At 37.0% G+C, this 12,104-nt stretch overlaps 3 protein-coding genes across 3 annotated transcripts in view; all 3 read right to left on the minus strand.

Moving 5' to 3' along the window:
- gucy1a2 (guanylate cyclase 1, soluble, alpha 2) overlaps positions 1 to 3,249 on the minus strand; it is a 35,268-nt gene extending 32,019 nt beyond the window's left edge. Inside the window, exon 1 of the mRNA XM_051861802.1 lies at positions 2,660 to 3,249. Within this exon, the coding sequence (XP_051717762.1) occupies positions 2,660 to 2,896 (237 nt within the window). The 5' untranslated portion in view covers positions 2,897 to 3,249. The remainder of the gene's footprint in view (positions 1 to 2,659) is intronic.
- LOC127495189 (gastrula zinc finger protein XlCGF7.1-like) overlaps positions 1 to 12,104 on the minus strand; it is a 288,096-nt gene that overhangs the window by 151,120 nt on the left and 124,872 nt on the right. The window lies entirely within an intron of this gene.
- The window catches only part of cwf19l2 (CWF19 like cell cycle control factor 2), a 28,177-nt gene continuing 25,609 nt past the window's right edge, over positions 9,537 to 12,104 (minus strand). Inside the window, exons 15-17 of the mRNA XM_051861777.1 lie at positions 10,955 to 11,035; positions 10,772 to 10,873; positions 9,537 to 10,109 (exon numbers count right to left, since the gene is read on the minus strand). Of these exons, the coding sequence (XP_051717737.1) occupies positions 9,969 to 10,109; positions 10,772 to 10,873; positions 10,955 to 11,035 (324 nt within the window). The 3' untranslated portion in view covers positions 9,537 to 9,968. The remainder of the gene's footprint in view (positions 10,110 to 10,771; positions 10,874 to 10,954; positions 11,036 to 12,104) is intronic.

Genomic DNA, 12,104 nt, shown 5'->3' on the forward strand with positions numbered 1-12,104 from the left:
TATTCACATAGAAAACAACTATTTTGAATTGTAATAATATTTCAAATTTTTTTCTGTATTTTTGATCAAATAAATGCAGCCTTGGAGAGCAAAAGAGACTTCTTTCCAAAACATTTAAAAAAAAAACTTACTGACCCCAAACTAAACGATGGTGTAAATATTCTTGTACTTACTTAAGCTTGGTACCAGACATTACAGATCTACTCCAAAATCTCATTTTATAGGCAGCATCATAACAGTGACTGATTTCAGTGAAATCAATGAGCCACACAAATAGAGTTTGATGTTAATATTGTATTTTATAAAACACAAATATTACTGCACTTTTCAGACTAAATGATTTCTATCAATTGCACTCAGAACTCAATAAAATATATATTGATAATCAACATTTTTAAACTCGGTCCGCGGTGTTTGAGCTTGTTGCAATACATTTTTTCATCCTGATTTTGAAACGGCTTTGTTTTCACAGCTTCATTACTAACAGCAGGTAAACAATGCAAATCTCTCTATCAAACACACAAAAAACAAAGGATTAATATCTTCTAAAGATCGTGTTTGTGTGTTCAGTGAACATTTGATTTGTTTAATCCTCAAATAGGACAGACATCATTTCGACAGACAAGCAAACATAAGCTGCTGTTTAACAGAGTGTGTGTGAGTGAAAAATACAGAACAAAATACTAAAGATCAGTCAATGCAAATGTTATAACTACACCACCTAAATACCCTGCCTATGCAATACTATACAATCTCAATGGTTGACATAAAAAAGTTGTAAATACTTTACAATAAGGTCCCATGCATTAACTAACAATGAACAATACGTATTTGACAGTATGTATTAATTTTTGTTAAAATTTGATCTTTAATCGTTGTTGATTTTAATAATGTTGACATTAGCGTCAAGATTAATGCTTAAAATGCTTAAGAAATATTTTTCATAGATCGTTCATGTATCGTAACTAATGAACAAATGGAACATTATTGTAAAGTGCTACCAGATTTTTTTTAATCAACAAAAACTTTTTAAAGAGAGAATTTAGGTGCGTGTAAAAGTGTATATTATATTGTAGCACAAAGTCATGTCGATGACCCATCTGCATGTATGTCGCTATACAGCCGGTCTGAGAATGTTAGTGTTTTTTATATAATCCAGATAAAACACACATTTTGGATTTATGCCATTGGAGCAGTTGGTTTGCTATGTACCACACTTCCAAGTGCCTCTCTAGTACAACACACACGCAAACCCACTGAAGTGCATCTGAGGGCAAGAACATTCTGATGCAGAACCGAATGCAGATACACAAGCAGCTCTGCGGTACAGTGTGTGTGTGTTTCTTCGAGGGCCCAAAACACCAGGGACCAGCGTACCGAGAGGTTATCGTGTCCCTTCACACACACACACATCCATCTGAATGTGCACCGCGCTGTTACGCTACACATGAGACGGGATGAATATGTAAGAATACATGCTGCAGGGCCTGAACAACCACAGCACGCTTTACATTGATTCTCCATTCACACACACACTATAAATGTGAGATGGTCTGAAGGATTGGGCTCTCTAACATCTGCACTGTCACCCGTTCTGCTGTTTGGAGATTTACAAGCGTGTCATCTGCTCTCATGCACAGAGTCAAATCCATCATCATCATCATCACCATCATCAGTACATCACCTAGACTATAACACTGGAGTAAATGGTTAGAAAGATGATGATGGTGATTCTAACTGTATCTGTTGTGAATTCTACATTTAACCCTGATGCATTATATATATATATATATATGTATATATAGTAGAGATACACCGATACTAAATTTCTCCACCGATACCGATTATTCAGAGCGATATCTGCCGATACCGATAGTTTGGGGGCTCTGCCTTTTTTACCTTTTTTAAATGAATGATAATTTCATTATAATTAATAATGAATCATTATATTTTTAGTTATTATATTTTGAAAGAAATGCAAATAAAAACTTTATTCTCTCCATTTCATCAACTTGTTTCAGAGTAACTGGTATCAGTTATAAACACACATTAACTAAATTCTGAAGATTAAATGAATATTTGTTAACTTTCTAAATTGTATTAATTAATTTCTATTAATATTGAACATCAAACTGGTTTCTTAGCATTTTCTTTACACAAAGCACAAATTTAGTGCATTTTCCTGCCCTCTTTTGACTGACAGGATACATCGGACATGACTATCGGCTGTTTTTAAACTATCGGCCGCTAGTGTGAAAATTTGCTTTTATTGTCCGATAACGATTATTGACCGATATATCTGTGCATCTCTAATGTATATTATATATATATATATATATATATATATATATATATAAAACATTAACAAACATTAACATTTAGCAAAATTGTATATACAAACACACACGTAAATGAGTATGTATATATCTGTGTCTATAGATATATACATACATACTCATTTACATATATATACACATCACATATGTGTATATACAACATATAGTCCACATAAATACGCGCGCACACATCATATGTACAGATATCCATGAATATGTAAGTGGTATGGTGAGGTTCTGAGGAGCACATCTGCAGTGCCGTCTCTCTCTCTCGTGTTGTGCAGTGGATGTGTGAGTGCTGAAGGTAAGGGAAGGTTCGGTACCGTCGGTGAGGTGAGGCGTCTCAAACTCTCCCCGAGCGAGTCCAGGTTGACGCGTTTACGGCGGGCGACCCTCCTGCTGACCGCCGCGTCCTCGAAAGGACATGAGAGCGTCTCCACGGGGCTCTTGCCGTTCCAGAAGACGCGCGAGAACGGGCACTCTCCGTCCTCCCCGGGGCTCTCCAGGTAGTCCGAGCCCATGGAGCTGAAGGATTCGGAGGAGATCTTCCGCGAGGACATGCTGCTGCTGATGCGGGCGGACTCATCAGACGCGCAGGTGACACAGAACCATCGCGGAACCGGGACGTGCGCGTCAGCCGCGCGCTCTCACTCCCGAATGAATGCAGCAGCGCCTGGAGGGACCGCCGGATCACCAAGTGCGCAAAACCCAGATTCTGTCAGCGTGGGTGTGGGGTGGGATGGAGCGGGGTGTTTGTATTACCGAATCCCGTTCCCCTCTGTGACCCAGCAGCTCCGTAAACCGATAAAGACCCCCGGAGACCTCATCATCCGTCCGTCCGTGCGGGTCTCTGCGGCTTTGACGCTGGGAGAGTCGCGCGTTCAGATGCGCGTGAAGACGAAAAATAATCCAACGTCCAGGGCGCACTGAACTAAGAAACAGCCAATCGGTTAACATACAGCAAAAAGCCTCTACACCCTCCCCTGGAGAGAGAGAGAAAGAGAGAGAGGGAGGAATAGCATGGAACTAAGAACCAAAACGTATGGAAAGCGATGCTGGTCACACTTTACATCAGAGTGACCACATAAATTAACATAGACATTACTGAAGGCATTTCAGGTTACACAGGCAGAACAGATCTGACCATGTTCACATGCACAAGAATGTAATGCCATGCACTATCCCCATTATCCAATATTCTGATTTCTTGAATATGCATTAATCAGAATTATTATGCAAATAATTCTAGGTGCTTCATGATACAGGCCAGAAACATGTTTTTGAAGTGATGAAGAGACTTTTCTGTTTAGATTCATTAAAAGAAAAAAAAAAAAATCAATATATAGATGGAAGAAAGCACCTTAGGAATCGTGTGACCTACATTTTTGCACTCATGTGTGCTGTTGTCAAGGACATGAACGAGGATTAAGGAGTTGATTCAATTTTTGTGCGGAATCACTAATATGCAGCAAGAGGATCTCCAGTATTCCCTGTAGAGAACAGCAGGAGAACGACATGCATGTCAATGCTTTTTGTGAATATGCTGACCGGCATACACTGAAGAAAACTGGTGTAGGATTTACCAATTTTCACTAAGAAATTGCTAGTAAATTTAACAAATTATTACAAAGAAATGAAAAGTAATAATGAATTAAACTGGATTTTTAAGTAGAAAGACTGAAAAAGTATTTTCTTGGAAAACATGCTTCAATCATTTTTATTTTATTTAGTGTCTGAGAATATTCCAACAGAAAGAACATCCTTTGAGGGGAAAAAGTTTATTCTTGAAGCTTATTATTCTTCATTATTAGGGGAAATATGAATATTGGCCATCTGGACATTGATGTGCATGTAAATGCGGTTACTGAATCACATTATGATGACAGGATGAGCTGAATGGGTCATAGGCATAATAATATTAGAGGTTTGTGCATTTCAGTAGTACATTACAGTAAAAGACAAACAACTGTCACAGATTCAGTTCTGCTTGAGATAATAGAATCAAACGGAAGAGAACAGAACAGAATAGAATATAATAGAATAGAACAGAACAGAAGAGAACATAACAGAGCAAAGCAGAACAGAACAGAGCAAAAGAACAGAATAGAATAGAACAGAGCAAACTAGAATAGAACAGAATAGAACAGAACAAAAGAAGAGAATAGAACAGAACGAACGAACAGAATAGAGCAGAATAAAACAGAAGAGAAGAGAACCGAACAGAGCAGATTAGAACAGAAGAGAACAGAACAGAACAGAATGGAATAGAGCAGAAAAGAACAGAATAAAATTGAACAGACTGGAACAAAACAGAATAGAATAGAACAGAATGGAACAGAGCATATTAGAACAGAAGAAAACAGATTAGAAATAAACAACAAAAGAACAGAATAGAGTATAGAACAGAACAAAAGAACAGAGTAGAATAGAGCAGAAGAGAACAAAACGGAACTGAACAGAGCAGACTAGAACAGAATAGAACATAACAGAGTAGAACAGAAGAGAAAAGAACAGAAGAGAACATATCAGAATAGAACAGAACATAACAGAGCTGAATATAACAGAACAGAGCATAACAGAGTAGAATAGAACAGAATAGAACAAAACAGAGTAGAACAGAAGAGAACAGAACAGAATAGAACATGACAGAGTAGAACTGAATATAACAGAACATAACAGAACAGAGTAGAACAGAACAGAGTAGAATAGAACAGAACAGAACCGAATAGAACATAACAGAGTAGAACATAACAGAATAAAACAGAGTAGAACATAACATAACAGAGTAGAGTAGAACAGAAGAGAACACAATAAAACAGAACAGAGCATAACAGAGTAGAACAAAACTGAATAGAACATTACAGAATAAAACATAACAGAGTAGAACAGAATAGGACAGAACAAAACAGAACTGAATAGAACATAACAGAGTAGAACATAACAGAACAGAGTAGAAGAGAACAGAACACAACCGAATACAACATAACAGAATAGAACATAAAAGAGTAGAACAGAACAGAACATAATAGAATAGAGCAGAACAGAACAGAATATAACAGAACAGAAGAGAATAGAGCTGAATAGAACAGAATAGAATAATGAAGAGAGTAGAATATTAAAACACTTTCTCCGATACCACCATATATGTCTAGAGAATGTTCTGGAAACCTGCAGCACAAAAATCACACACTTTACCTTTGCAAGAATAGAATAAAATAGAAGAGAACAGAATAGAACTGTATGAATAAGCAAAGTGAAAACTGTTGAATAAACAGCTTTGCCAGTTACTTGAATAATATAAATGCAAGACATACAATGTGCAACTTAAGACAGAACTATGCAACATATTCACAGTGTGCGATACAGTTCAGCACAGACTATAGATTCAGCCAAAATCATCTGCATGTGGCTTTATCTAATTATAATAATATGTTTAACATAGTGGATTAAATAATAATTTAAAACCACGTGTGTTTGAATGCTACATTGGCCTGGATAATTAAAACCCTTCACAGACAGTGTTCTGTTCATCCACAATGTGAAAGAAACCGCAGGTCCACGAGAGAGAGAGAGAGAGAGAGAGAGAGAGAGAGAGAGAGACACAGACAGTCAGGTCATGTTAGCAGGGGTGAAGGTTGAAGTGTGCGCCTCTCTCTCCCTCTGATGCCTTCCGGATATTTCTCTTCTCTCTCCTTCTCTCTCTTTGTCCTTCACTCTTCTCCCAGCATCCCTCTTTCTGCTCCTGAGTCTGACCCACTTTCCCTGTTCTGCCTGTTTTTGTTCACATATTAACACAGGAATAGCCTCGTGTCTGTCTGAGTGTGTATAAATAAACTAACAGAGCCATTTTTTTCACATTTATTGTGCATGGATACAACATCAGTCTTAAGCAAGTGGATTCAAATGAAACATTAAAGAATGTGTGTGATTTCTGTGCCGCTAACATCACCAAACAGAATGGCAGAAATAATGTTTTCAAACAGGTTTCCATGTGTGAATGTTCAAAAACAGATAGTTTGCTCAATATGTCAATTTCTGCACTCTAAAAAGTAATTCAGGGGACCTGTTACCACAACTTAAATAAATACATGGTTTCGAGTTAAAAATGTTTATTGTTTTAATTAAACCTTTTAAGTTGCAAACATTATTTTGTAGAGTTCTGCTGACATAATAATGTTCATCATTACATTAACTTAAAGGGTTAGTTCACCCAAAAATGAAATTTCTGTCATTAATTACTCACCCTCATGTCGTTCCACACCCTTAAGACCTTCGTTCATCTTCAGAACACAAATTAAGATATTTTTAATGAAATCCGATGGCTCAGTGAGGCCTCCATAGACAGCAAGATCATTTCCTTTTTCAATGCCTAGAAAGCTACAACAAACATATTTAAAACAGCTCATGTGACTACAGTGGTTCATCCTTAATATTATGAAGCGACGAGAATACTTTTTGTGCGCCAAAACCCCCCCAAAATATATTCAACAATATCTAGTGATGGGCGATTTCAAAACTCTGCTTCATGAAGCTTCGAAGCTTTACGAATCTTCTGTTTCAAATCAGTGGCTCGGAGCGCCAAAAATCACATGATTTCTGTAAATGAGGCTTCGTTATGTCATAAGTGTTTCAAAATTTCAATGGTTCACGTGACTTTGGCAGTTTGATATGCTGCTCCGAACTACTGATTCGAAACAAAAGATTCGTAAAGCTTCGAAGCTTCATGAAGCAATGTTTTGAAATCGCCCATCACAAGATATTGTTGAATAAAGTCGTTATTTCGTTTTTTTTGGCGCACAAAATGTATTCTCGTCTATTCATAACATTAAGGTTGAACCACAGTAGTCACATGAACTGTTTTAAATATGTTTTTAGTAGCTTTCTGGGCATTTGAAAGTGTTAATTATCTTGCTGTCAATGCAGGCCTCACTGAGCCATCAGATTTTATCAAAAATATCTTAATTTGTGTTCTGAAGATGAACGAAGGTCTTATGGGTGTGGAACGACTTGATTAATGACAGAATTTTAATTTTTGGGTGAACTAACCCTTTAATTATAAAATTAGATTTGCTTATATAAAAATTACACACATTTAGTAATATTTAGATATACAATCTATAACTTAGCCTACACAACTAGCTGTGTTACCTGTATGTGACATTTACTGGAGGACCGGCTCCATTGTACATCGAATCAGATCTTCACGCTGTCAGTCTGTGTCTGTGCAGCGTTGCGTGACAAATTGTGCAATTCGGCGTTTCTGCTGTTCTAATTACCTGTGTGTGTGTGTGTTAATGTCTGTAATGCCATATGATGAACATTAACACACCCACATTACGGCAGCTCTGAGGTCACGCCACAACGACCTGCAAGGTCACCTGTGACCCCGGAGCGATCTGTGATAGTGCTGTTTAACAGCCTCATAAAACATGAACTCATCTGCTGTTACACACCGTGTCCTGATGTCCTTCTGACCTGAACACAACAGCTGCACACACAAAAAATCACTGCTATGAGTAAAATGACCTTTACACAACATGATAACTCACAGCATGATGAAACCTATAGAATGCAGCTTAAATGCCCCTAAAATTCAAGAAAAAAATGCCTCTTTATGTGTTTTTGTCTCATATTTATATCATAGGATATAGTTAAGCATTATCGCACGAGTGCTGCTTTTGTCCTGAATAGTACGAGTGCAAATGTGATATTGATTTTATACAAATTCAATAAATAATAAGTTAATTATGTTATATTTTAGACACAATATTGTCTGCTTTAGCTCAATTTTGCCAGTGAAAATATTACCTGTAAAGCCAGAGCAGAACTGTTGTGCGTCTCCAAGCAACAGGTTTCGTTTCTGAATGAATCTGCATTTTGAGCGAATCAATGATTCAATGATTCATTCATAAAGAGAGCCATTAGGCTTATTCGAGATGCATCGGCGCTGCGCAGACTGATCGGTGTATGACATCAAAGTACCGCAAGAGCGATTGGAGAGCATACGACTTCTTATGCTATTGAATCGTTCTCGCGGTACTTTGATGTCACACACCGATCGGTCTGCACAGCGCCGATGCATCTCGAACAAGCCTATTTACTTCATTCCTGAATGAATCAGCTGTTTAAACAATTGAATGAATGAATGACTTACTCATTAAGACATTTATCGCCACCTACTGGCAGTTTTAGTTCATTATTTAGGGTATCATTTCATTAAAAAAAAAATGAAATTTTGATTCATTTTTCCATATTAATAAAACAACTTTCAATTTTCATTTTTTGGCCAACTAACCCTTTAAGCAAAGCAATCGGGTGAATCAACGATTCAATGGCCATTCATAAAGAGAGTCATTTACTTCATTTCTGAATGAATCAGCTGTTTGAACTAATCGAATGAATGAATGACTCATTTAGACATTTACTGCCACCTACAGGCAATTTTAGTTTATTATGTAGAGTATCATTTCATTAAAAAAAAATGTATTTCATTTTTCAATTTCAGTAAAAACCCATTAAAGGTATAGTTCACCCAAAAATGAAAATTCTTTCATCATTTACTCACCCTCATGACCTCTGAAGCCTAAAAGTACATCAAATCAAATCTTTTTTTCTAAAGCTACTTTTTGTAATGTCTATTTGATGCTTTTCTCAATTAACACAATAATGATTTTAAATGATCTTTTGGGGGTCATTTCTCAGCCAAATTTGATGTGCGATTAAGTAGATTAATTAATTGCCACATTGTGTAATTAATTAAACATTTTAATCACTAGACATATATATATATATTCTAATAAATTCCTGTCAAAGTGATCGGGTCAACTAACTAAACCTGGTTCTATAATGCATGAAATTTTGGAAATTGGCTCTTTAAATACTATTTTTGAGGCGTTTTGCCCTTTTTATTTCTCAGAAGAGTTATATTGCAAATTTTAATTCTTAAAGTTAAAAGAAAATACCTGCTTTCGCAACATATGAGTTTAGTGTGCATGTTTTGGGGAGTAGCACAGCCTAAAATACAGCTATAAAAAACTAATTATTTCTTTCTTTCACTAAATTACCGGAAGGGCATAAACTCTGTCACCCCACAGATGATCGGTGCTCAATGGGTTGAACTCAAGGTCAGGTTCACAGGAAGGAGCGAGCCAGACATCATCTAAACCCAATCAGATTATAAATCCAGAGCACACATTTAGCTGAGCAGCTGCAAGTCTTGTAATATTTTATTCTGAGTTTAATTGAGCAGGATTTACATCACCACTGGACAGGAGCAGGTAAAACACACATTCATCAGAGTCAACAGCAGACACACGAGTCATTAAAAATGAATATGTTCGGGAGGAAAACAAAAATGTCTTGTGTTGATATTTAATAACAAAAAAGAATTTACCTACATTAACGTGCTCTTTGAATAAAAACTTAAAAAGGGTCTCAAAATAAATCTATTTTTTTCCTGAATAAAACACACCTGAAGTTTCTCCAGAGGATTTTTCTTCAGATAATCCAAATTAGACCACTAAACGCATACATACAGCCTAAAATACAAATTCAGGCATGAAAAAGTCTTTACAGTAGTGCGATGGCTCAGCCAATCAGAGTTCAGAATGAAACCACACCGTCTCTGAGTGGCTAGCTATCGCTCTTGGTGCAGTCGAACGGTTTCCACCACTGAGCGAACTGCAGAACCTTCTTACGCTGGTCGTCGAAATTCTCACGTATCGGTTTGCGCCATCGTCTCGGTTCCAGGTCCAGCATCCCTCCCAGGATTTCCTGATGGAGACATAACAAATCTCAGTGACTGTGTTGACATGCATCATATTTTTGTCAATTTTAATTCATTTCAAGAGGACCTATTATCGTTTATTAAAAGTTTCTTTAGTGATGTTGCTGTTTGATCATGAAAAAGGTCTCTCCAGCAGGAGTTATTCTCTATATCAGTGTCAGTGTTTCTGAACTCCCTGAAACACCTCCATTGTAGTCTTGAGTTTTCCTCCGTCACAATATTCCTCATTTAAATAATTCATACACAGAATAAAGGGCCTGGTTGAGTTAGTAGTGTGTTGAAACTGGCGGTTATGGTAAGGGGCGAGACATTTTGCAAACACGCTCGAAGCGCTTGACCAATCACAACACACTGCTCCAGCCGACCAATCAGAGCACACTGTGCTTTTCAGAAGGAGGGGCTTCAAAGAGACAGGAACTAAACAGAGCGTTACTGACAGACTGGGAAGAGAGGAGCTGCAACAATGGAGAATATTAGGAAAATGTGTTTTTGAACATGAAACCATGCAAACCTATTCTAGTAGAGCCCAAAAACAACATCAAGAGCATAATATGGCCTCTTAATTATGATTGCAGATTCAGAATATGTATTTTAACCATTGCAATCAGATCAAAATATCCAAGTCACAAGCGCTATTTCTCAGACTTACTTTGCCGAAATAGTGTGGGAACTTGTGCTCGTTCTCGATGACGTGAGCAAAGCCGCCCTGCAAGCCAAAATCTACCGAGAAGTACGGCAACCCTCGTGGAACCTGCGAAGACACAAACAACGTCAAATACTGAGACAGAAGAGGGAGAATAAGAGACACTAGGAGAAAATGGGAAGAACTCACAGCTTGTCTGATGTTTTTCGATGAGAGATCCACAACTTTTTTATTCATGGCCCATTCCTCGTCCGATTCCATTATGGCTTTCTGAACGAATATAAACAAAGAAGTTTAATGAGCGTGTTCACATTCACACAGGTGTGTGTATTTGTTTCTTTTAGTGTTAATATCATTAATGAAATCTATGATGAAAAATGTTCGTTGAAGACTTTTTTTCTAAGTCGAGACGACACCAACGTCATTAAATGATAACTGTGACTATTTCAATATGCAATATTGTTGATGAAAAAAAAGAGGACACTGCTCAGAGTTGATTACGAGCCTTCATTCTCACGCTTGGCAGATTTCAAGAATTTAAATCCCCCCAATCAGAGCTTTTCTACCCGGTGTTTTACTTAATCTTTGCAATCTGGCAACCATGCGCGTGTGCTCTCTCTACACTGCAGAAGACGCGTGGATGATCTGAAAACAGACAAACAAGTAAGCTGGAGTTCAGCGATCTTTATTTGAGATATTCTGCTTAAATTAAAGTGTCATTCAGTCGATCTGTGTTCCTTCATGAGCCGCTTGTGCTGTTTGCTGCGACAAAATCTGCCATCGAACCTTCTCAGTGATGAACTGTAATAAATCCAAACATGATCTCGACTATATTTGCGACTGTGACACGTATGCAACCTCTGTTTGATGATACAAAGTCTTTTTCACTGTTTTTTTAATAGAAAAACAATGTCATTTGGAATTATTGGATTACTAGGAAGTTTCTTAACAGTATATGATAAATAGCCTATAATAAATCAGTACACTAGATGAGGTTAAATAAAGCATATGAGTCGAGGTTCTCTTCTTTTGTGCTTATAGGTGAAAGTGCAATAATTCTGATTCTGAAAATATTTCTCAAATGACAAAAATCGTTGTGATTATAATTTAACCATTATGCAGTTAACCATTATACAATGACCAAAACTAGACTAAAATGCTTAAACATTTAGTTGACTAAAACATGACTAAACGAAAACAGGACAATGTTGACTAAATATGACAGAAACTAAACAGCAAATTTGACACAGGACTAAGACTAAATTAAAAAATAGCTGACAAAATTAACAATAGTTGTTAGTTGAAACTGCTGAACAGTCGGATTCCAGAAGTAAAAATC

Source organism: Ctenopharyngodon idella, chromosome 15, assembly GCF_019924925.1.
Source record: "Ctenopharyngodon idella isolate HZGC_01 chromosome 15, HZGC01, whole genome shotgun sequence".
Lineage (NCBI taxonomy): Eukaryota > Metazoa > Chordata > Actinopteri > Cypriniformes > Xenocyprididae > Ctenopharyngodon > Ctenopharyngodon idella.